Below are 25,912 nucleotides of genomic sequence, written 5' to 3'. Positions count from 1 at the left end.
ATACATGGCTTATTTAACCGAGTTTATTGAAATGGTCTGTTGCTTTAAGATAGTCCTAGGAAGGATATCAAGGCCTTTGGATAAAATGATGGGATTCTTTATATCAGTTGAATATTCTTGGTTATAACAAAAAGCAAAAGGGAAAAAAAATCACCTTATAACCACTTAGAATTTAAGAAATGTCTTCAAAAGGAGCTGCACTATAACTCCCAGCAATCCCAGCAAATTTGTCCAATGGCATTGGATGCTGGGAGTTATTATAGTTTAGCAATGACTGGCATTTCTTCTGTTTTTAGTCTTAAGAGGCATTATCTGTATAAGTAATTATCTGTAATTAACTTTCACCATTACCATTTAAAAACATTTTTGCATTTACATTGTAATAGTAATTATTTGTTAAATGTTGTCCCAGGACAGCATTTCTTTGTATTCTCTAAGAAAGCAGAATTGTTAAGCTGATACATATAAAGGAATTCTTTTGTTTTTATATATTCAAATATCATTTAAGAATGCCTTAATTCAAGAACAAGGAAACACTTTAATGTTTTAATTTGTGTACAGAAAATCTAAATGATAAAGCAAAAAAATAGCACACCTGAAATTAGCAACAGGATAAACCAAAGAATTGCTACACATCCATCTTTGGTGGAACAGCTGTATTTTAATTATCCCCATAGATGGCATTAGCCCTTCTCTTCCTTGCAAGAGATGACAGGTGCCAATTTCTTTTTTTAAGGAAAGCATGATTTCAACAGGCTTTTCCCTCGAGCAGATAAGGAGCTGGAAATATGAGCAACCAGAGATGAAGAGAGTAGCTGCATCCACAGAATGTTGGAAATCTCAAGCAACTAGTGAAGAAGGCTAAAAAGAGAGACAGAGCTCAGAAGTTAAATAAAAAATCCAGTTAAGAAACATTTACAAATTTGTCTCCCATTGATATTACTGACAGTTAAGCCAATACACAGATCAATCAGTATAGCACAGGAGTGTCAAACTCACATAGTCACAGTGTTGTCACATGACGTATCAGGACTTTTTTCCCCTTCGGTAAACTGAGGGGGGGGGGCAGGGCCAGCACGTGATCCATCCAGCCCGCAGGCCGTAAGTTTGACACCCCTGGTATAGCAGAATTCTAGAAACGTTATCTATGTAAACGTTTTTATTCCCATACTAAGTTAAGCCATAATGTTGTTTGTGTAGTTCTGTTATAGCATGTTATGAGAATCTAGGCAATTGACTTAGTTAACACACCATGACTAAGCTAAGAATCAGGTAACATACACAGAGTTCCCCATTATGCCATCTGTTGCTCTCAAAGGTGTGTAGAAGATCGTACCAACAATATCTTGGTTTCAGGGGATTTCAGAATGATAGCAATAGTGCTCTGCTTTCTTGTCTTAACTCCTCCCCTCCTTCAAAGGTAAAACAAAGACTCAAAAGGATCCCTCCAAAAAATTGAGAGGCTGAAATGGGTCCCAGTTTCTCAGATATTGCATATGACTAGCTGCAGGGAATGTGTAAACCCAGCACTAAACTTTTATCCCCTTTAAGCAGCACAGATGTAATTACTAATTCTTCCAATAACTATAGAAATGACAAACCTTGAAAAATTGTTTTTCTTAAGTCCAGCAGGAGCCAAAAACAACTAAAAACTGCACAAAATTGTAATATTAGAGCCATATGCAGTGCTTTTTTAAAAAATGGCAACTATGCATGCTCTGGGTCAGGGGTCTCCAACCTTGGCAACTTTAAGACTTGTAAACTTCAACTCCCAGAGTTCCTCAGCCAGCAAGCTGGCTGAGGAACTCTGGGAGTTGAAGTCCACAAGTCTTAAAGTTGCCACGGTTGGAGCCCCCTACTCTGGGTTATATGGTGAGACTATAATCTCTTTAGACAACATTAGCCACCAAGTTCTAGAACTAAATATTGACCAGAACTATTTGCTGAGCATGAGTTAGTAAATCTGACCCAAGTTATAATGGATGAGTGGAAGGTAATCTGTCATTTATGTATAGAATGCAATTTGCGGAGAAAAAGAGATACCCAAGGTCTAATTTTTCCAACCTAGTTAAAAAGGGATCAGGACTGCTCTGCCTTACTTTGCTCAGGGATTTTTCATGTAGCCCTACTTTAATGGCATACATCAGACAGATCCCTTTCTTCTACGGACCTAGTAAAGAGAGAAACATTATTACTCTTATACTACAAGTAGGTCCTTTTACTTACCACAGGTGTATTGTACATCAAATTCTTCTCAGAACAATACTGTCTGCCACATTGGTTTAGTTGCTGTGAAATACAGGCAGACAGGCTTTTCTCTGTTTCTTTTGAACTCAAGTGAGCAGGTCTGCAGCCCAATTTTTCCAACACTGGAGTCAAGTTCATATCAAATTTTAAGGCTTTTCTGCACTTGCTTCGGCTGTTATTTCCACTGGATTCATGTTCAGATTTGAGGTCAGTATTCCCATCAGGATCATCACAGGGTGGCATTTTTATTTCTTTAGTAATGGGAACTTCAACTAAAATATAAATATCAGGATTTTATATCAATACAATGGGGAAAGAAAACAAGCTATAAAGGCCTTTTGGTTAGATACAGAAGGTCTAACAGCTAAACAAGATTTTGTACCTACAGTACATTTTAGATTTTTAAAATGCATAACATGGATATACAAAGCAGACAATTGTTATTTATCAAAGATGGAAATCAAAAACTAAATTAGACTCCTGATCTGTTTTCTAATGCATGAAATCTTTCTTGCTCCAATAATGAGAGGCAATTTCTATAATTGTTTTTAGCATGTTAACATTTGAGTTTAATAACAGTGAAAAATCTGAATAAATATTTCGTGAAGAAGGCAACTTCATAATACTCAATATTGGATAGGGATTGCTAATTAGGATTGATGTTTTGAAGAAGGTTATTTACACATGCTGAGAAGGGCAATCAAGACATTTGCCATTATTCAAGAGGAAATGCTGCTGACTTACCTTTTTCATAAAGTCATTCAAAATGCTTTATAGTTAGATTTGTGCATAAGAAAAACCCATGTGTATATTTTGTATGACACCAATTGAATCTACTAGTTCCCCTATGTGGAAAATTAGCAGCCGTATTTCTTTATATTGTAAAATACTGCATTTGATAACACAGACCAGTAATAGCTCTGGAGTTGTGGTGGAATAGCACCATTCCAAACTTTATATGTTGCAAAAAGGAGTTTTATTCTGATAGCAGCATATGCATTTCCAAGCGATAATATAGTGGGATGATTACTTCATATCCTCAAATAAACTGGTATAAATAAACTCCTATTTTCCCACAACTATCCTGTGAAGTGAGTTGGACTGAGTATGACTAACTGTCACTGAGCTGGCTTTCATGCCTATGAGTTGGACTAGAACTCACTCTCCTAGTTTTCAGCCTAGTGTCTTAATCAGTTAACTAAACTGGCTTGTAACTAAGAGGCACTCAAATGTGCCTCCACTGACAGTTTGGATAGAAAAGTACAATTTTAGTAGCTTTTGTTCTAGAGCAATTAATTAGCCATGGGATCCCAAGAGTCTTAACCTGCATTAACAGGTCTACCAAATGGTGAATCTGTCAATTTACAATATGGCAGCAACTGAAGTTGTGTTTGGACACAGCCTAAAAGCACAACACCCTTCTGTTCAATCAGTTTAACAAACTGCAGTCATCCAAGATCTTTCTTCTTGTGTGATAAATATAGTTAAAAAACACCAACAAATTAAACCTAGTTAAAAGCTAGTACATCAAGCCTATGTAACTCCTATTCCTTTTACATGACCGATCTTGGACATAAACATGCACACACAATCATAACCAGCTGCATAACACCTGGCTATCCTTATTTTGCAACAACCAGAACTTCCTCCAGCTGTCCAACCAAGATGAGCTAATAACAGCAACTAGCTGCCCCTTCTTTCCCATTGCTTTCCTTATAGGGAATTCTTTTCATAACCAGGAACAACCAGCTTTAAAATATTAACTGCTATATGTCGTGAACAACAAAACTTTAAATAAAAAGTCTGGGGGGGTAAGGTATGGTTAAAAAAATAAAATGAAATCTTGCACACAAAAGCGACTTAATCTGCAGCTCCAAAGAAAAAACACTGCAAATATAGCCTTCACATTTCCACAGTATTTCCTCTGGAGCATAAACCAAGAGTTACTCATCTCAGCTTCCAAAGACTTATGGAAGCCCCTATAGTATCATTAGGATACAGGGAATGGCGTTGACCTTATTTCAGTGCAGTCCCCAACTGGTGGAGAGGCCTGAGTCAGTCTTGATCAGTTCTGCTTAAATGACATAAGAAACCTCTAAATATTTTGGGTTTTATCTACTACATATCTCCATTTTTAAGTGAAGCAGATCCTGTTCAAATAGACATAGTGCTAATTTTTCAGCCATGCTAATATTTGGATATCATGGGATATAAAAAGCAATTTATAATATCTATCCCCATCCTGACAATTCCTAGATACCTTGTGCTACAACCCACATAATTCCTACAAGTCACATTAAATGAAAACTGTAAAAATTGTAGTGCAATATGGCTTACCTTCATTAAGTAGATGTTGAAACCAAAAAATCAGTAAGATCAATAGTATCCCAAAAGGCAAACAAAACCAGAAGAAGAGAAAAGGAAATGTTAGATCATTAATTAAAGGAACTAGGGGATACTTCATTTTTGGTTCAAAATCCAGCTGAACTGTGTGCGTGACTTTAGTTTTTGCTGTGTGACACTAAATACCATTTTGTAACTACCCTCTTTTACTACATCATGACTTGAATCACAAAGCAGCTATGCTATCATTCCAACATAGCTGATATTTTTTTAAAAACCCTGGCTTTAAGCCTATTAAGAGGGAAATGTTACAGATTAGACGATAATTCGAGAAACTGCAGTACACCTTATATCTTGTACTTTAATTTGAAACAGAAAAATAAAGATAAGCAACATTTTTGCCGTAAGGTCATTTTTACAGAACTACTGTATCCCATTTAAATATAAAGGTCATTTAAAAAAAAACCTGCTTAAGCAGCTGAGGTATTTAATAGCATAATCTCTTGTAAGATTTTCCAATAGCTGGATTTATATTTTAAAAAATGCTAACCTAAGGTTTACTGAACCATGGTTTACTGAATTTTCCCAACTGTCTGCGTTTTATAAAATCCATAAAGAAGTACTTAGTAAGAGAACTTAGTAAGTTCCCGTCAGCCCTACTAAAAGAAAATTTGTATTAACATTTATTTAAAGTACAAACGAAGTTTGAATCCCAATAGATCTATAAATACCTCGTGATATTGTTCTTCAGTCTTCCCTAATAAGTTAGCTTTCAAACATGCTGAAAGTCCCATAAACACCAGCTTATACAAATGTATTCGCTAATCAAAAGCAGATCCTATTTCCAACATTAAATTGGGGGGAGGGGTGTATTATATTTTATTCAACGGTTCTCTAGTTCAGGTTGTCGAGTGTTGTTCATTTATATATGCAATTCGAAATCCCGCTATTTCAATAAAGATAAGTTTTTGCACGAATGTGTTCCCACGTGCACCGACCCAGCAAAGTAGCAAACCAATCCTAAAATGTTTTTTCTTAACCTCAGGAACTTTAACATGCTGCTTGGGGGGAATTCTGGGAATTGAAATCCACATATCGAGCTTGGGGTTGAGAAACTCTTCTAAAAAAAACGGAAGCGGAGCCGGCGATGCGCGCGGGTTTAATACTGGTCTCCATGGTGATTTGTCTCGGGAGCGGAACACTCCTTTAGAAGCCTTTGTTTCGATTCGGAGAAAATACGGGGAGGGACCTGACGGACGGCAAGCTTTTCTTCGCGCCATGGAGGCAGTCGGAGGGGTATTCCCGTTCCGCGACGTCCGCTGGGACCCGGACCCGATGCTGGAAGCTCACCCGGCGGTGCGGATGCCGGTTCCGGTTCCTCTGGTACTGGATAACGGTTCGTTCCAGCTGCGTTTGGGCTGGGCCTGCCCGCAAGCTGCGGTGCCTGGCGAGCCCTTGCTCCAATTCCGCTCCTTAGTTGCTCGAAGCCGTGGTGCTCGCGGCGGCGCTGGCCCGGAAACCCAGGTGGGTAACGATGTGGGCAGCCCCGAGCCCCTCCGATGGCTCCTCCGCTCGCCTTTTGACCGCAACGTGCCCGTTCAGATGGAGTTGCAGGAGCAGCTCTTTGATCACGGCTTCCAGCGCCTGGGCGTCTCCTCGCAGGTAAGGAAGGCAGACGTTTGTGTGCCTGTTGGGTATTATTGGATCTTCAGCCGCGACAGATGAAAAGGTTTCAGCCGGTTTGGACTCCCGGCTCAGTTGTTATAGGGCAAGGAGGTCCAAACTTAGCCACTTTAAGACTTGTGGACTTCAACTTCCAGAATTCCCCAGCCAGGCTGGCTGGGGAATTCTGGGAGTTGAAGTCCATATGTGTTAAAGTGGCCAGGTTTGAAGACCCCTGTTATAATGCTAACAGCAACCGCTGGCTTAAATTTGCCAGGATGTAAAGGAAATGGATTCAGTGGTGACATTTGCACCAAAGGCTTCTCGGATTCAACAAAATTTTCTGCGTAGGGACCAAACATTGCCTCCTTAACATCATTCAGTAGAATTCATACCGCAGTGCCTATAAGTCCAGTAAGCTGGAACACATAAATTAGTGGCTTGGATTAGATCGATAAATATCCTGAAACAAAACAAATCCAGTGTTCTTCCAAACACATTGGGAGAAGGTACCCTAATGTAAGACTTTCTTCAGGAGTATGGAATGTGTAGATAACAAAAGCAGAAATATAGAAGTGGGCTCAGCCCTACAGATATGAAGAACTAGAGTGCATTAGGTATGTTCTCCACCTTGTATTATATACTGGTATATTTTTAAAAAAGCATAATTATCTTATAAATGTATGGAGCATCTTTTGCATATTTGGCGCACATATAACATTACATTTACAAGGATTAAATGAAAAATAATGCCCCCATCTCCAAAATTTCAATTTAAATAGGACATTTTAATAAATAAGGGAAAATAATTCTTGAAATGAGCTGATTTAGTTTAGTAGTTAATGCACCAGGCTAAGAAGTGGGAGACCATGAATTCAAGTCCTGCCTTAGCTTATGAAAGTCATTTGGGTAATTTTGGGTCAATCACTTCTTGTGGATAAAATAGGAGGAGGAAAGTGTTGGATATGTTTACTGTTTTTAGATATTTGTAAAAATAATAAAGGTGAGATACAAATACATAAATAATAAATTAACTCTTTTGTAACCTGCATATACTTTTCCACATAACCACCACCATTCGTTAGGCACTTTGGGGAACAATGGACAAACTTCTTAAAGCTGTTATTGAAGAACTTCACACTAATCCTGACAGTTCTTTTCTATCTCTTCATTTGAGTCAGACACCCGTGAGATATTATTCCTTCCCTTTTTATAAAAAGGTGGAAGTTGCATGGCACCAAATCTGGACTGGTGAATTGTATTAAACAGGAAGATCAACTTTACAATTATTATTCCTATCTTTTGTATAGTTGGTCAACTCAAGCAGCAAACATACCCTAACATCCCTGCCTTCTATTTCCTCACAACAACCCTGTGGGGTAGATTGGGATGAGAAAGTGTGATTGGCTCAAAGTCTCCTAGATTCTAGGCCAGCACCTTAACCATCAATACATGGCTCTTGAGTGGTTTTTGGGGTGTGAGACTTGACATTGACATAATTTCTTATGCTTCTGAATTGTTGTTTTGTAAGTGTTGCAATGTAGCACTCCAAGTTAATAGTGGTGCCAGCTTCATCATGTGCTTAATACCATCTATATTCCAAACACCTGTACCTGACTTTTCCTGCTGCAATCTGGATTTTGTTTTGTTTTTTCCTCAAATAAACTTTATGATGATTTTCCAGAAACTGACACTTTATTTCTGGTCATAACAATAGGCTCATGTTGTAACAGCACAGGTGTTACAGTGCTGTGAAGAAATTCCTTACCTTTATTTTCATAACATGACAACTGTTGACAGCTGTTGAAGGTTTTATCTATGCTGTCAGCATGTAAAAAACCCTCTTGCATGAACTTTCTGTTATTGAAAAATGTCAAGAATGTGACACACGTTTCTGGAAAATGCCAAACTTGACAACAATTTGGGTGATTCATTGGCTGCCCTTAATTATTTCATCAACTTTTCTCATTTATAACAGGATGATTGGTGCCACAGATTGTCCACTTTATTTTTGGTCACATAAACCAGCTCTTCACCATCTTTACATGTTATTGTTCCAGTGATACATAGTACTGATGCTAACATTTAGTACCATAAACAACCTGCATTCATGTTGAACTTCATTTGGAGGGACTCCATCAGCAGTCAAAAATTGAATCACTGCTTAAAGTGCAGTGATTATTTCTGTCTCATGAACAACAGCAATACAGTCTTTTCTCACACTTCCCCCCAACTAAAATGAAAGGAGAAATGCTAAAGGATGTGTCAGAGCTTCTAGTACACCATTGTGGCCATCTGTTGGCAACATATAACACTGGAGTCATTTGTTTTCATTCATCCCTTGTCTTACAACACTGGTCTGCAAGAATAAGGTAAATCATTATGGTGTCAAATGCTTGGAATTGTTTGCCACACTAGAATGGGTAACCCTGGCATCACTATTAATTTGTATTTTAAAAAATGGGGCGGGGGGGGGAGTATTTTGTGCCTAAGAGAAGGGAGAAGGAATGATACCACAAATTACATGGAAGATGCCGGATTGTCAATCTTTGGTGTTTGACACGTCCAAATCATAAAAAGGCTTTTTCCCTTTTGGTATATATTTAATATTTTTACAGAGAACTCAAGTGCATATTGTTATCCTAGTACCTGAACTCTGAAATCCATATTACTTTGTAAAAAATAAAAGTAATACCTGAGCCTTGGGCAAAGAATGTGCTCTCAAAGAGTTGGAATGAGTTTAGAATTATATTATGCATGAATTTCCCCTGGTGATTAAATTAATGGAAACATGCAAATACCAAGTCTGCAAAAATGCTTTCTACATGGCTAATCTGTAGAATAAATTAGCCAGTCCAGTTCCTTTATAGGAAAAAGTTCAATTATGAAACATTGCTATTTCCAAGAAAGAGTACATTATCCAAGTATCAGAACAGCATAATTCTTGTTTTGTAAGTGTTGTACATATAACTGGCACTTAAGCTTTTTTGGTGAATCGTGAAAATCTGTGGTATGCAGATTACGCTTCTAAAAAAATCCTTCCGTATTCATTATGCACATATACACATTTTCGTTTGCATATCTGTGGAAGAACACATAAGTAATACTGATCAAAAATACCATGTGTTGGGGGTTATGTCCTTAGATGTAAAATTAAATTTTTAAGTGCTGTATTTGTAGGAATTTGTAATAAATATCAGTGACCTCAACATTGTGATATATGCATCATAAAATTTGATGTCTCATGTCATTTGATGAAGTTACAATCATTTCATCTCCCTTCACTGTCCCTATGTATGAGCATTACATTGATCTTCTTAAACTGTCTTGTTGAGGATTCCCAGATTATTACTTCTTGTTTTATTTTTGTTTTAGGGCTGTGTTGACCATCCAATTGTGATAACAGAGGCTGTTTGCAACCCTCTCTATTCAAGGCAAATGATGTCAGAGCTCCTGTTTGAATGTTACCAGGTTCCAAAGGTTTCTTATGGTGTGGACAGCTTGTACAGTTTCTATCATAACAAAAGGCAAGGCTGGCCTTGCAGTGGTCTCATCGTTTCTTCTGGATACCAGTGTACTCATATTTTACCAGTCTTAGATGGCAGGTGAGTTATTTCCTGTTTACCAATAGAATGTAATTTTTCATAAATTACTGAATAATTACCCTTTTTTGTGGTGTGTACAATTTAAACTTCTGACCTAGGTTTGGGGAAGTAGGTGCCTTGATAAATAACTTGGACAGAAGCCTGACTCTGTCCTCCTGAATTCTTTCACTGATTTTTGATAGAATTAGTTAAGATGCTTTCCATTACTATATTCTTCATTGGGAATTGGGTGCACATATTTGAGTGTGAGATCAGTTCTTTTTTTAATTATTTTTATTGTTCTTTTTCAGCTTTAACACATTATTAATCTTAACTTTAACAGTATTGTGTCATCATTATTATACAAATTATTCTACACATCTCGTACAAATATCTGCATTGATACATCTTTACATACAATCATTTACTTGTATGTATAATTTTCTTATTACCTTTATCTTTATTTCTATTATTCAGCCAATTATACCAATTATCCCAAATTTCATAATACTCCGACTCTTCTTTCTCCTTAAGTTTTAATGTCAATTTGTCCATTTCAGCACAGTCTAGTATATTTTCAATTATTAATTCCTCACTAGGCAAATTATTTTGTTTCCAACATTGTGCGTATATTATTCTTGAAGCTGTCAGAATGTGTATATTCCCTATGAGATCAGTTCTATAGGAAGTGTGGAAGGCTGTGTTTTGGGAATCTTTACCTTAGTTCGTCTGTGCCAGATTTTGAGAGATGTATACGTTTTGTCTTTTTTATATATATACTTCCTTTTTAATATCTACATCAAAGAACTGCAACTTTTTCTCTTCGCTACACCATATATATGGTATCAGTGTTCCAAGTAATGCACCCATTGAAAGTGGAACTCTGAGGCAGGTTGATTCCTCTAAGAACATGTTTATTGGATACATCATATTGGCATAGCAGGTGAAAACCAACTCTGAGAGTTCCCGCGGTTTTCACCTAATTAAAAGAGTAAAACTTCCCTCCTTCCAGGTGTCCAATGAATACAGCTGGTAGACTCCTCTCTTCCTTCACCAGCCACCTGTTACAATTACCTTGGTTCCCACAGGAAAACTTTATTTTTACTGTAAGCTGGGCTATCTACTTCCCCCTTCCCCTTCTTTCTCTAGCTTCGTGGCAACTGTGAGGCAGCACAGATGGCTTCACCTAGATTCACTTCACCTAGATTTGCTTCACCTAGATTTGCTTCACCTAGATTTGCTTCACCTAGATTCGCTATAAGGTGACCAACTTTTTTACAATGAGAAGGAGGACACAAATAAATTCAAGGAAAAAAACACTCTCTCAAAACAATTCTCCTGTGTGGAGCGCATGCGTCTCATAATCACGTCTCGCTGCACTGTACCAAGTCTTGACAAATCGTCATGTCAAATACAAATACGTCACATCACACACAATGGATCGGATCGGCATCGATCAAATAAAGAGATTTACTTCAAATCAGGAGATTTATTTCAAATATCAAAAAGGAGGACATGTAGAAGGACACTTTTCGAGAGAGGACAGAACTTAACAAAAGAAGGACTGTCCTCCCTAAAGGAGGACGGTTGGTCACCTTAATATATAGTCACTCTGAGTTGAGACGGGCTGCAAACAAATTTAATAAATTAAAATAAATATATATTGATGTCCACTCTCTAAAAGTGATGCTGGGAATGCTGGGTTTTTTTTTTGAAAGGGAACTTCAGGAGTTAAGTAAAATGTGTACTGTAATAGTGTGCAAGCTCTAAGTCATCCAAATTACTCTAGTGCTGCTTAAAATTCCACAAATTCTCCAAATAAAAAAAGAACAAAAGTCCAGCATGTTTTATGTTGGAAACTGGGGGCAGGAATTTGATCCCAGAAGTATACTGATGGGTGACATAATTGTCCTTGGACAATTGTTGTTATTCCCCAATGTACATGATCCTATTAACATAAATTAGAAGAATCTGTTGACAAGTTGGCACAATGTCGTTTCTTTTTCTTTTTCATCTCATTTGAAGGAAGTAATGGAAAAACCCTTGACAGGCCTATGTGGGCAATTTAGATTTAATGAGAAACGAGCAACCTTAAATATGCACCAGACAGGATTGAAATCTGCATGTTAGAGGATGTTCTTATCTCAATAGAAGTATATAACTAAAGGGCCAGTTTAATTATTTGGAGCTCTCTTGTAATTAGTGACTTTATTTGCAACATATTCCGCTAAACATTATAATAGTTTCTATGGTTTTGCCTTGGTGTGTTGTATAATGTAGCCATTGAAGTTTATTGAACTTTTATTGAATACTAATTGAATAATTATTATTGAATTTTTATTGAATAAATGTATCCACTGAAGTTTATTGAACAAACTGTTTAGAGTACAACCACTATTTACATATAATTTTGGAGATTAGCAATGTCTTTGTTTAAATAATACTTTGCTTATTTAGTTAGTTTGTATGTTTATGATGTTCAAACTTGATTTTAATAATCTATTGTGCTAAAAATCTCAGATGGTACAAAATATGGTAGTTAAAAATACTTAGAAAATAATTTTCATTCTTCAGTTCTATATCACTTACACTGGCTACTTATCATTTTTCTGACTCACCCAATTTAATGCCCTGCCAGAGAGTGAGAACCAAATAAATCCTTTTTCTTAGTTGTCTTAAATCTCTTATGTAGCCTTTGGAAGTGGATTAAATGTGTTTTTCTTCTATTCAATTGGATTCTCTCTCTTGAATAATATTTATTTTAAGCATAATTTACTCTTTTGTGAATTGGGATATTTTAACTATTTTAATTATTTCTGTATACACAAATAATGAAGATTTCTTAAGATTTTCCACTACATGTGTGAAAACTAATATTGATGATAATATTGACTGTGGACATGACATAAATGGCTACTTGAAAAGTCTTTAGAACTTGGGTTCTGATAGAGAGAATGAAATTGTTCTGTACAGCCTAATTTTTCCTCCATTTTTATGAATTGTTAGGTTAGATGCACGAAACTGTAAGCGAATAAATCTTGGAGGAGGCCAAGCGGCCCTTTATCTCCAGCGTCTCCTGCAATTGAAATATCCAGGGCATTTTGGTGCCATCACGCTTAGCCGTGTGGAAGAAATACTCCATGAGCACAGCTATATCGCGGAAGATTATAAAGAAGGTAAGGCATTGCTGTCAAAAGTTATCACGCAGCTTTATTTCCTTTGTGTCATCTGATTTTTAAAATTTTTAAAAATAGAGTCAATTTTGTTAGGGATATACACCCTAGCAGAACATGCAACGGCAGTCTAGCAGGCAGGCAGATATGTGAAACAAAACATTGTAGTAGCTTACACTCAGTAAGACAGATACACTGTGCAAGTTAAATAGTTTTTATTCCAGCAAGAGTTATAGCATAGCCAAACAGTCCATATGTCATACACTAAGTTCAGTCAGTCCGGGGTTATTCAGTTTTCAAAGTCCAGTGTCGAAAAAGAGTTCATTAAACTTACAATCAATCAGTCCAGTGATATATCTCTTTTGCAGTCAGAGATATGAAGAAATAATCAAACCCCTTTTCTTTTCTCAGCAAACACGCAGTTATCACCATCAATCCATCATTGTCAGCAATCCAGTAAAAGCCAGCAAACAGTGAGCTCTCTTGCTCCCTCTTATGGTGATTTTACAACCGCACCCAAAATACTTGGTTTACAGTTTAAAGTGATACATACACTTAAACTCACTAACATAGTTTATATATTATTTTACCCAAACTAAGTTAGGTAACCATGTTATCCCTAACAAATTTTATATTACTAAAGAGATAGGAAATTATCTAAAATTGCTTTGACCTGGTTTGCAAATCTGAATAAGGCATTAGAACATATGTAATTATTACAGCATCCAAAACTACATTATTTTAGTTTAGGTCTAACAAACAATAGTTTGTTAGAACTAAATAGTAGCACTAGTTTTTCACAAAAAGCCAATATCCTCTTAATAAAAAGAAGATAGAAATGTGTTGTAGCCAGGAGTCTCCTGAACTTACTGGGAGAACACAGTTGGTTTTGGTTGGAGTTAGCATGCTGTTAAATCAGCCACAGTGGCTTATTCGAAAAAACACAGCTAAATAAATGATGTCTTAATATAAATGCAGCCAGTGTATTTTCAGTGAACAGGATGAAATAACCACAGCCTTATCTAAAGAACACAAATCCTTTAATATGCTTTGATTTCATATATCTGGAATTATTGGAACAAACTCTGTGTATGGTTCTTCAATCCAGGAAGTTCAGCAAACAGGGTGTAGCAGCTAAATACATATTCTTGGTTAAATCAACAAATATGTTTAGAGTGAACAGAGAGATGATAAATGAGTTCACTGAAAAATTCTGTTTGCACTGTAAAAATAGACACCAATATAGCGCATGTTTGTCTATGTTATTGAGATTTTATACTTTAAGAATAAGCACAAAACCAAATGATTAATATAGTAATATAGGGATTGGGTAGATTGCTTCATTTTTTATATTTTTGTTTAACTTACTGTATATCATGATTTGATATATTCTCTTATATTGTAAAATGTACAATATGAAAAATTGTAAAACAACAAAATTACAGAAATTTGTTGAAAACTGTGGAATTTAAGCTGAGTTTAATTAATTTTAAATGTTGATTTTGGTGAACGTACTGTAATTATGCTACCAATTGGATATAAGATACCTTGCCCACACTAAAATCCATTTGAACTCTATTTTTGACTTTCTTGGAAAGCTGTTAAAATATGGCAGTTCTGACAAGTCCCTAGAAATCAACTGCTACACTTTTCTGTCATCGGTTTAGCAGCATGTTTTAAAATTTGAATTGCTATTTTATCAGTGTCATGCTGTTTATTTATGATGTCAGTCATCTATGGTTTAGGTTTGTGAACTGCCCAGAAATGTGCAACTACATCAGTAATAAAATAAAGCACAGTGGGCTTCAGATCCATATTTAATTCCCTTGAAATCAACAGAAGAACCAAATTATAATCTGTTTATTTGAGATCTAAGAAGAACCAGATAGTTAGATCCTAAACTGTTGAAGCTGAATATATCATGCAATCTGACTCAATAGTTGGCTTTATAAAGGCCATTTTATAAAGAGAATGAGAAGAGTTGCTTCCCCAATTTTTATCATACTGATTGTTTAAGTTTCATTAATGCATGCTGTTTGCCTTTTCTGGTCTCTTGGTTTGCACTGGAATTTTCTCAGAAAATATTACTTTTCCTTGCAGTTTCTGTTCTCTAATTTCTGTTTTCTGGCATCAGATAAATACAGTTTCTTGTTTTTCTTTGCTCATATAGATTAGTGCAATAACATAAAAGTGATGTAGGTTTTCTCACAGGCTTTTTGTTGATTAAATATCGGGTAGACATTAATTCTCTCTCTCCTGTCACCCTCACCCCCCACAAAAAATATCCTACATTGCTTTTTCTTAATTTCTCAGGGCATTCGAATAGGAGTTTATTGAGCAAAAATTATTACTATGATTTTTTCTGAGCAAAAATCATTACTGTGATTTGAACAGAGATGCAAAAGTGGCGATCACCTGAATACTATGAGAACAATGTGCATAAGATGCAGTTGCCTTTTTCAAATAAGCTCCTCGGGAGTACTATCACGTCTGAGGAGAAGCAAGAGCGACGGCAGCAACAACTTCGACGGCTTCAGGAACTTAATGCTCGCCGTCGAGAAGAAAAGCTTCAGCTAGATCAGGAGAGACTGGAGAGGCTTCTTTATGTTCAGGTAACTTCATGCACTGCTGGAGTTGTAGTTTTAGTTTGGAGGAAGTGAAAAATAAGCTGAGGGAGGATTATTCTTGGAATTGTATTCTCAGTGAAATATTTGTTCTCAGAGGGTCATTTTCATATTTCAGTGAAGGAATTAAAGATGTTAATCAATTGCCAGCAAATAACAAGTCACTTATTTAAGAATCGATTTGCTTCTCTTTTCCAAACAGCAGGTGCAATTTTCTGCAGGAATTCCCTTAGTTATAATAGAAAATAGACAGTGAAGGCTAGTGATTTGTAGCAGGTTAACAATAAAAATAGATTCTTTTTAATGCTTTCTTTTGTAGGAATTGCTAGAAGATGGTCAGGTGGATCAGTTTCACAAAGCTTTGGTGGAACTGAACATGGACTCCGCTGAGGAACTGCAGTCTTATATCCACAAGCTAAGTTTGGCCATTGAGCAAACTAAGCAGAAAATCCTCCAGGCAGAAGTTAGTGTTGAAGTGGATGTTGTGGACAGCAAGCCAGAGGTATTATTAACAGGAATCAATATTTGGGAAACAGTTTCAAGATTTCATTCTCTTGGTTGTACTGCAACTTCACACAAGTGTACACATTTCTCTCTCCTATTTTGTTTTGCTATCTTTAATTCTGTCCTTAAATCATTTTCAGCATGACAAGATGATGATACTCAATAACATTTTTCTGAAAAACAAATGTATTCTGGTAGGCTTAGAGACTTTGGGGGTAGGGGGAGTTCTGAGGAAATTGTAAAGGGGGAAATGTCTCTTTGTCTAAGCATTCTTGAGAAACACTGATTTATTCACAGATTAAATAATGTATATTTTAGGCCAAAGGGTCAGAAGATAAAGCCTGTTTAAGTTGGAAGTGTGACAAGTTTCTCTTTTTACTATTGTTCCCCAACCACTCATGTTTCACTATCAGAAAAAGCTCTAGATACTGAAACAGGTGCATATTAGAACGTTATAGTAATGATTGAGGAAATGGGAACAAAATAGGTACATATACGCTCCACTAGTTCTGAGATATTTAGTTCAATAAGTATACTTAGCAGAATTGCCATCACTGAACCTTATAAAATGATCTGTATGTACAAGGATTCTTGCTAGATTTAGAATCATGCAATTGTTACAACTATTGTGCCAAATTATGGCAAAAGGAGTAGAAAAAAGCAGGAAGTGACCATGAACATAAATGTATGTGGATATTCATGGGTAGCTAACAGCTTTGCATGCTTCATTGTGAGCCTTTATTTTTCATAGCAGCTAAATTCCTTTTTTATTAATTGCTATATAGATTTGTTTCCTTGAACATTTTTCTTACATGCTTTTTACACATCTTTGGGGGGAAAAGAGTTACAATCTGAAGATAATTACATCTTTCAAGAAATATGTTTTAGTGCATGCATTTTGCTTACATACAAAGGAATGTTTAATATCTATATGTAATTTTTTATTTTAAGCTGTGAGGATTATTATTGTCATATTTGCCACCTTTAAAAGTAGTATAGTTGGAGTGCAATTTTAAAAGTATATTCTTGGAATGTAATTCTCCACCCCAATGTTGCATAATACCTCTGAATAGCCAACCATAGATTTAAAACCTAATCTGGTAATTAATTTTTACTTGATGATACCTTTAATCACTATGTATGTGAACTTATACATGTTATTTCAATTTATCAGTTGTCCTTTGGAATGATAACTTCCACAGTCACTCTATGAGAGAAATGGTTAGTTTTTAAATATGATATATAAATAAAATAAAAACTAACTGTAGTTGCTGAAATTATCAGTTTTCTCAAATTTGAATCTTTGCCAAATAATGTTTATTTACCAAAGTTGAGTTAACAGGAATGAGCATGAAATATTTGTTGAGCTTGCTGGTGAGTTTCAAAATATGACAAGCTTGAGGCATCTTGAAAATTAGGCTAATCCTATTAGAGACTGCTTAAAATGAAATGACCACAGTTTGGAACAGAGGTATATTGCTAGAACATCAAACTTGTTCACTTAAAATAATTGGAAATCTGAAAAACTGCTGTCAAAGGGTTTAGTGTGAACTTCATTCTGAAGAAAATAAGATTTACCTAATTTGGAAGTTTAAGAACATTTGTCTCTCTTCAAAAAAAAAAAAAAAAAGCATTGGTTTGGTTAATTGGTTATAACACCTTTCAAAAAATAACATATTCATCCTATCTTATGTGTTTTGTTTTTCTTGGAATAACTTTTTTTCTTCCAAGATTCCTGAGCTTGATCCATTGGGCAGTGAACAATCCATGGAAGATGTAGAAAGTATTAATGATTTTGAGCCTTTATTTGCTGAGGAGCAACCTGAAGTTGAAAAACCAGTTACTACAGTACAGGTTTGTTTTTAAGTAGACACAATCTCAATTTCAGATAAATGTTTGCTTGTTTGCATTCTGAACCCAGTCAGTTAGGTTGGAAGAGATGGCTGGCATATAAGTTGAAGAGAGAGAGAAATGGGGAGGGGGGAGGAAGGAAGGATAATGTTGGATAGCTTTTTTCTTCATAGTAAAGTTGGAACTGTCATAATCTAAAATTGTATAATTGACAAACTGAGATTGTGTTTGGTAAGAAATGCTTCCTGGCTTTCTAAATCCTATTGATACAAAACTGAAATTTCAGTTCTGTGTGCTGAAAATAAATTTTATTAAACTCTGAAATTTTCTTCAAATACACCTCTATATGATCCATCTAAAAGAAGTTCTAGGTCAACCATTCTGGGAAATAAAGAGAACATTGCAAGATCACAAACAGTGTGCCTATTCTGTTAAAAGTTTGGTGTTGTGGTTAAGGTGCTTTTCTGGAAAGCAGAAAATGTGAATTCTAGGCCTTCCTTAGGCATGAAAGCCAGGTGGGTGACTTTAGGGAAAAAACGAGGCAGGAGAATAGGTATGCTTGCCAGCTTGAGTTATATATAAAAAGGCAGAATAAAAATCTAATAATGGCAATAATAAAAATAATTGCCGGTCATGGCTAAATAGGCTATATGCAACTACTGAATCTCATATTTAGAGATACCATAGCCAATTCTGATTGCTGCGTCTGAAAAATCACTGCCATAGTTTCCTGCTCTTTGAAATTGGTACACTCAAAATCTATATTATAAGCTTTCACATAAACCTATCAGTGATTTAAAAAAAGGCACCACAAACCACCTTCAGACTATCCTTGTTCATGTTACATCCCATCCACTGTGATATTTGGCAATCTTAAAAGCTAAGGGCATCTTCTGACCTTCGTCTGGCCTTATTTCTGGCTCTCTCTCTATATATATAGAGCATCACAGTGTGTACACACTTGCACACACACACACACACACACACACACACACACACACACACACAGAGAGAGAGCAGTTAGAGTTTTGAAAAACTTCTGCCAGTGGAAGTTTTTAAAAGGCTAACTACATTGGAAGAGTGGTTTTCCGTAGCTAACAGTTTAGTCACAGTTTAGCTCTCAATATGTAGAAAGACCAAACAGCTTGAAATCTCTCCAATCTCTGCTGTGGCAGGGATGAGGTAGGGGGAAGGGATAAGCAGAAGTGTTACCTCAATCACATTTATTTTTTTTAAAGCAATTCATCTGCTGCTGCTGCTGTTGTTGTAAGCTACTTGTATGCAATTGAAATCAGAGCTGGAAGTATCAGGGCAGCCATGCCTTCTATAACTAGATTTAAACATGTTGGCTATGTTATGATATTGTGGATTAATATTTTTGGATCCTGGTTGACGAACATGGAAGACAAAGGGAATTTCCTGTAATAATTTAACCAAAAACAACTGAAATGCAGAGGTGTTTGATGTGAAGGAAGTACTGGAAAACATCCTAGTTACGTATGTGTATTCCTGCCAAAGGGAAAAGTGTCAAAATGTCAGGAAGTAGAAGCAGATATTATGAGGAAAAGAAAGCAATTCAGTGAGAAATTAGTATTATTTCTTTGTTATTTCAGTACTAATATAAATATTGTAATACTGTTATGATGCATGATTTTATTATTTTTCTTGTTCTGTTAAAAAAATAACAATTTTGTAGGAAAAAGAAGAAAGTATCGTGCATGATCTGTTTCAGTTTCCTCTGCCCTTTTTTAATCTTTATTTCTGGAGGGAGAAGGGATCTGTCAGACAAGGAAAGACACCTGAAGGAAAATAGAGAGCAACCATAACAAGTGAATCGTTTAATTTCTTGTTTCTGGGATAGGTTGGGTCTATTCTCCTCATAGGCCTTGGCCCTTCAGCAGTCTTGTTGTGATTTTTTCTGTCTGAGTAGAATCGCCTTCATTTTGCTTTTTTTAACTGCAATACTTTTAGGTCACAGCATTGCTGTTTGCATTTTACCATTTTTAGCCGTGGATATCACGAGGCAAATGGGTTGTTCAGTTTCAGTTGAAGGGGCACAAATGTGTGTAACAGTCAGAAATTCATTAGGTGTAACTCTGTCTTGAATATTGCACTGGCAGTAGCATTATTAGGTACAGTATTTTTCCTGCATGTCATCCTTACGGCTGAGGATTTCAAAGGCTGCAATTCTATTTTTTTAAATGCTGTGTAAAACTCACAGTGAATTTCTGTTTGTCACTCAGCTGTTAGCTTCTAGATGGCAAAACATAGAAGATTTCAGCTATGAAAATTTCCACTTAGACTGGTAAGCAAGGGAGAAACTAAAATCATGCAATACTAATTCTAACAATATAGATTGAAATTGCCTTTTCGCAACTTACTGTTCTTCAAATGCACTGGATTCACTTTATTTCCAGCCAGAACAATGAGGGCGGAAAAAGGAACACAGCATGTGGAGGAAATACAAAAAGAAGTGAATGCAGGCCTGGCTTTTCATAACATCCCAAATGACTAGGTAGAAGGCCACAGAAGGGGACAGTTCTTGTAGGGAAGCCAAGCAGCTCGGTCCAGTGCAGTGGATTGTGTTTTCTCAAATCTCCCTTTTTTGCCATCGGGTGGAATGGCTATGAACAAGCTGCACACAAGTGCACAAAATCTGACACAAGTGAGGGAAGGAGATAAAATACACTGGAACTTGACCAATCCAAATTTTAACTCTGATAAAGTACTTTGAGAAGAGACAGTATATTCTAAAGCAGGGTTGCTTAGATCTGGCCCACGGGACTGGCCTGGAAATAGTAAAGAACCAGCCCACTGTGCCTCTGCCAGTGAAAACTGAATTCAGGGAGGATGGGGCACAAGCAGCCCTCCTGGGCTTTATTTTCACCTGCAGAGGGCTATCAAAACTAACTGAAACAAAACAAAAGGATAGATGTTTTCTCTTTTGCACTTGAGCATGCAAGAAGGGACAGGAAAGGAGAAAGGGAAAAAAACAAAGAAAAAGAAGGAAAGGAACAAGGAAGGTAAAATAAGGAAAGAGGGGAAGGAAAAAGAATGAAGAGGGAAGGAAAAAGGAAGGAAGGAAGATTATAATGAGAGTGAGGGAAGGTCTCAGGGAAGTCCTGCCTTAGCACTTGGCCACCACAGTTGCCCCCGACACAAGTGACATCGAGCTGGCCATGCCCACCATGGCCACACCCACCTACCCGCCAAGATCAAACACAACCCTGATGCAGCTCTCAATGAAATCAAGTTTGACACCCCTGTTCTAAAGCATTGCTCTCCTGAATATTCATGTTTTTATAGCCCGTGTTTAATCTGGCAGAATATCATCAGCTCTTTCTTGGCACAGAGAGAATCCGAGTTCCTGAAATTGTCTTTCAGCCATCCCTAATAGGAGAAGAACAGGCTGGGCTTGCAGAAACCATGCAGTTCGTCCTGGACAGGTAAAATTACAGACTTCCTGAATTCCTAACTTAAATAGATGCACTTAAGAATATGTTCTCAGTGATCAGAGAAAGTTGCTTTGGATGATGCAGTGAGTTAACATGAAGTCAACTAGCTTTGGCTCAATTTGTTGTGCAAACCCTGGCAATTGCATTCATTCAATAAATCATGGTTCCATTAATCATGGATTATAAATTAGGTAAATAAGTAGGTTTTTTTTTACTTATTTGTTTTCAGAATAGCCTTCGCAGTATTTTTTAAAGAAGAGAAGATGGTTTGCATTTGCAGGTTCTGAGAAAGCCAAGTTACACATTTAGCAAAGCATTGTATGATATGCTTTGTAAACTGAACAAACATGGGGCACATTGCCAAGGAAATATGTAAGAGTGATATAGAATGATATACTTGACACCTTCAGTGACACTCTGCTCTCATGTAACTTTAGAAAATACTGTTCAGTGTTTCGCTGTCATAGCAATTGTGTTTAGAAGTCATGTTGGACTGGATTAATGCTACATGAAAAAATGAGACCACAATCTCAGGCACACAGTTCTTTCAAGTAAGGAAAGCAGAAGAAGAATGGGAAAAAGTTTGAAACCTGAAGTTCGCTATAACCATTTATAATTATTATTTGCCATTATAGCTGATGAAGAAGAAAGAAATTACTTTAGAGAAGCTTTTATCATCTGGGAAGATTTTATAAATCAGGAAAAAAGTAAATAAAAAAAATCAAATTTTGATTTAAAAAAATACTTGTAGGGCTAGAATTGAGAAGCAATCTTTATAGCAAACATGGGATAAAGTATGCCTTTTTCCTGGGATCCTGCAGTTGCTGCAGAGAACAGCCACAAGGATCCTAAGATCTGATTATTTCAAGGAGGTGCAATGAGTGCCATGTTGCACCCTTACATGCTCTTTAGTGTCTTTTTTTATCTTCGAATTCTTAAGCATTGCACTTCACAGCTTGATACTCTGGAAATCTTTGAAGTTTAAGCCAATCTGGGTGCCCTTTTCTTTCTGAATTTTCAGCAATAATCACATGGGCTTCGTATAAATGTCTGAAAAACCTAGGTTATGGAGGGTGGTTTAGCTTTTAGAGATAGGTACCATAGGTAATGCTTCAGGGGAAGGGGAATATGTAAGCTATTGCTTACATACTGGAAGATTCCTGTGTCATTGTCAGACAAAAAAGAGCCTTAAATGTTTTTAATAATAGAGTTGGTTTTTACTTGGTTTCTTTTTAGATATTCAAAAGATCAGCAGGAAAAGCTTGTCCAGAATGTCTTCCTCACTGGTGGAAATGTGATGTATCCTGGAATGAAAGCTAGAATCCAGAAAGAATTGCTTGAAATGAGGCCATTCCAATCATCCTTTCAGGTAGAGTATTGTCTTTGCCAATTGAAGGGGAAAATCCAAGTTTTATATAGTGAAATATTCAGCATCAGGTTATGTTCAGATTTTGTGTGTTATTTATCCGGGATGACAATGAAGATGCATATAGGGAAGAGGTGAAGGCTCTGGTGGACTGGTGCACTAAAAGTAACCTGGTTCTAAATGTTAATAAAACAAAGGAGATCATTGTAGATTTTAGAAAGAATCAGCATGGTCATACTCCACTCGGTATCAAGGATGCAGCTGTAGAGGTGGTCATTAAGTATCTAGGGATTAAGTATCTAGGGATGCAGATAAGTAACAATCTGAGCTGATCTCTCCACATCATCCTGAAGTGAAGCAAGTGAAGTGAAGCATTTAAACTAGCATCTGCATTTCCTGTTGGATGAAGAGAACACATCTTTCTCCTTCTGTCCTAGCCACTTTTTACAGAAGCACGATTGAGAGCATTTTAACAAACTACGTCGCTGTTTGGTATGGTGGCTGCAGTGCCTCAGATAGAAAGTCCATTCAAAGAGTGGTAAGGACAGCCGAGAAGATTATAGGAAGCTCACTTCCTGGTCATTTAGGATACTGCGTATAAGCACTATGTACTTAGAGCTCAAAGCATTGTCAGAGACTCCATAGACCCACTTCATGGTTTGTTTCTGTTGCTCCCTCTGGAAGGGGATTCTGTAACAGCTTTATTTCCTATGTCATCCATCTGGTAAACTCGCAAGATTTGTTTCTTTCACCATATACATGTATACATCCAAACTAAACTGTGTTGTTTCACAGTTTCATACAATACATGTGGATATATGCATAATTTTGTTTTTATTTATTTATTTTGTTATGTTTATGTAGTGTATATTAAAGGAGGAGACCCTTTGAGGACTGTATGCAAAATTTCATTTTAATATATGCCGATTAGTATACATTCAAAGTGACAATAAAGCTATTCTAGGGCAAGCCATCAATCAATCTCATCAAGATGTGACTCTAGGCTGCTATTAATACAGCTACTGGGAGTAGATTTCCTAAAAGAATTCTGTTTGCTACCTAAGGAAAACAAATGGACCTTTGATTTTATGCAACAAGATTATTTTATTTTCAGGTTTGAAAATACTTGCTTTTAAATATATCATACTTTCCTATTTATCAGTGTGCATACAGAAACTGACAAGTACAGAAATAATAAAAATGCAATCATATAAATGATAGAATGTTAAAAAATAAAAGCCATAGAAACCTCTTATATTTTCAGGAACCTAAGCTCATATTTCAGAAGGAAAAATAATCCATAAAAATACCCCATAAGAGGAGAGTCTCATAGTCACCTTCCTAGGAAAGTGAAGACTTAAAGAGCCGAATTCGTTCTCATGAGAACCTATCTGTCCCTTCCAACTTCATCTTAAGAAGCAGGCATTTCATGCAAGAAAAGACAATTCTTGAAATTATTTCTACCAAATAATTTTGCTAATAAATTTTGTCTATGGTGTGATATTCTTGTTGCCATGCAGGTGCATCTTGCTTCTAATCCTGTTCTTGATGCATGGTATGGAGCTCGGGACTGGGCACTGGAGTACATGAACCGTGAAGAAGGCTGGATAATTAGGAAAGATTACGAAGAGAAAGGTGGAGAATACCTTAAGGAACACTGCGCTTCCAATGTCTATGTGCCTATCCGTCTCCCAAAGCAGGCTCCACGGACTGCTGAAATGTCAGCATCAAGTAAAGTGCCAGGGACTGCCACAAACAGCATCTCTGAGCAAACGTGATAGGTATATTATTTTTGGATGAAGGTGGTTGTTTTCCAGAACTACAAGACAGTCTACAGAATTGGATGTGCATTTCAAAGACATGTATTGGGCATCTCAGTCAAGGTACTTCTATGTCTAAAAAAAGCAGCTATACTTTTTTTTCCTATAGCAGAAAATGTTGGGTGTCCTATGTTTGTGGTTGCCATGGGAAAAAAGGACTCCAGTACATCAGTTCTTGGTGTAAAAGAAACAAAATAAATATTTCAGAGAAAATGCTTATTAGCTTAATTGAATCAAACATATAATGTGTTTTCTATTAATAAATTGTTGCCAAGGCTGTTGGTAACATCAGTATCTTGTCTTGGGTTTATTTCATTTGATTGTTAATATGTCAGCATAATATTTTCCAGAGAGAAAGTAATAGACTGAGTTTCAGGAAGAACAAAGTATTCTCAAAGAATACACAAAACTGCAGCACTGGCAATGTTAGTCCACAAGAGGGAGCATTATCATAAGAAACGTTAGGAAGAACATAACCCAATCAAAATTACAGTTTTCATGGATGTGGAATGTTATAAATGTCTAGCTATTGGTTTTAACATATAGGAGATTTTTATTGAATTGGCATCATAATGAATCATAATAATCATTCTTATTCAAAAAGATTTGTTCTACTAATATCCATTGTGAGTGGGAACTTCAACTATGGCAGCATTCAATGAGTTGAATCCAGTTGTGCTGGGTTTACAAATTCCAGCATATCCAGCCAAGGATTTCAAATGTATCACTTTAATTAAAGGAAAGTTGAGGCAATAATGGATCTGAATACAGACTAATTGCTTATAGATTGTTTGTTTACTCTTTTTTACATTAAGTTGCCATTGTTTTTTATTTGCCATGTTGGATTTCTTTAGTCTACTGGAAACATAAGCATCACTTTTTCAAATAAGATTCACAGTTATATGTTGATGAAAAAGTGTAAATTTAGCATCATTAGAGAAGGAAAGCAGTAGGGATACAACCCAAATTATGATCCAGTTTCTGGCATTCAATCATTGTAGTTCTCTCTAGGTAAAAGAAGAATGCTATCAAAAACAGTTATAAGGTTTTGCTTATATAAAAAGCTAAAGCATTTCAGTTCCTTAATAGTCATATTCTTATATGATTTAGTTTAGAATTGTTCTGATAGCCCCTAACATTATTTTATTTGCTGTATTTACTAGTTTTTTCTCTAAATAGCAGTTTCAGTTTAGATCTTTGATAATACAGTAAGGGAGGCTCAAAAGTTTTGCTTTTTCTCTCTTCTTTTGGGGGCAAACATTCTAATTCCCTGATTGTCTCTT

The 25,912-nt window shown here is 36.3% G+C and overlaps 2 protein-coding genes across 3 annotated transcripts; one reads left to right on the top strand and one right to left on the bottom strand.

The window, feature by feature from the left end:
* Window positions 1-524: 524 nt before the first annotated feature.
* ADIG (adipogenin) lies at window positions 525-4,741 on the bottom strand. Of its 2 annotated transcripts, XM_026665071.2 has the most exons (3): window positions 4,585-4,741; window positions 2,227-2,519; window positions 525-861 (listed from the first exon to the last, which is right to left on the bottom strand). In XM_026665071.2, the coding sequence occupies exons 1-3, from the start codon at window positions 4,709-4,711 to the stop codon at window positions 841-843; spliced, it is 441 nt and encodes a 146-aa protein (XP_026520856.1). In that variant the 5' UTR covers window positions 4,712-4,741; the 3' UTR covers window positions 525-840. The 2 variants fall into 2 exon arrangements, with proteins under 2 accessions (XP_026520856.1, XP_087815089.1); XM_087958963.1 differs by lacking the exon at window positions 525-861 and having other exon boundaries at window positions 1,832-2,519.
* Window positions 4,742-5,672: 931 nt separating this feature from the next.
* Window positions 5,673-24,920, top strand: ACTR5 (actin related protein 5). The gene is made up of 9 exons (XM_026665070.2): window positions 5,673-6,252; window positions 9,628-9,857; window positions 12,843-13,012; window positions 15,404-15,621; window positions 15,953-16,135; window positions 17,869-17,991; window positions 21,295-21,434; window positions 22,680-22,812; window positions 24,330-24,920. Exons 1-9 carry the CDS (start codon window positions 5,869-5,871, stop codon window positions 24,585-24,587), a joined length of 1,839 nt encoding a protein of 612 aa, XP_026520855.1. The 5' UTR covers window positions 5,673-5,868; the 3' UTR covers window positions 24,588-24,920.
* The last annotated feature ends 992 nt before the right edge of the window (window positions 24,921-25,912 follow it).

This window comes from Notechis scutatus, chromosome 3, assembly GCF_049901735.1.
Source record: "Notechis scutatus isolate UNSWTSFEM ecotype Mainland chromosome 3, rNotScu1.2, whole genome shotgun sequence".
Taxonomy (NCBI): Eukaryota; Metazoa; Chordata; class Lepidosauria; order Squamata; family Elapidae; genus Notechis; species Notechis scutatus.
Note: the sequence above shows the minus strand (reverse complement) of the source record. Positions and strands in the feature narration are given on the sequence as shown.

What these genes read in the sequence shown, in the direction of transcription:
- ADIG (XM_087958963.1), bottom strand. Translation starts at nt 4,711, where the DNA reads ATGAAGTATCCCCTAGTTCCTTTAATTAATGATCTAACATTTCCTTTT. An exon ending in TCAACATCTACTTAATGAAG is followed by an intron (nt 2,520 to 4,584) that starts GTAAGCCATATT and finishes TTTATATTTTAG; the next exon opens with TTGAAGTTCCCATTACTAAA.
- ACTR5 (XM_026665070.2), top strand. Translation starts at nt 5,869, where the DNA reads ATGGAGGCAGTCGGAGGGGTATTCCCGTTCCGCGACGTCCGCTGGGAC. An exon ending in AGAGGCTTCTTTATGTTCAG is followed by an intron (nt 15,622 to 15,952) that starts GTAACTTCATGC and finishes TTTCTTTTGTAG; the next exon opens with GAATTGCTAGAAGATGGTCA. An exon ending in CATTCCAATCATCCTTTCAG is followed by an intron (nt 22,813 to 24,329) that starts GTAGAGTATTGT and finishes GTTGCCATGCAG; the next exon opens with GTGCATCTTGCTTCTAATCC.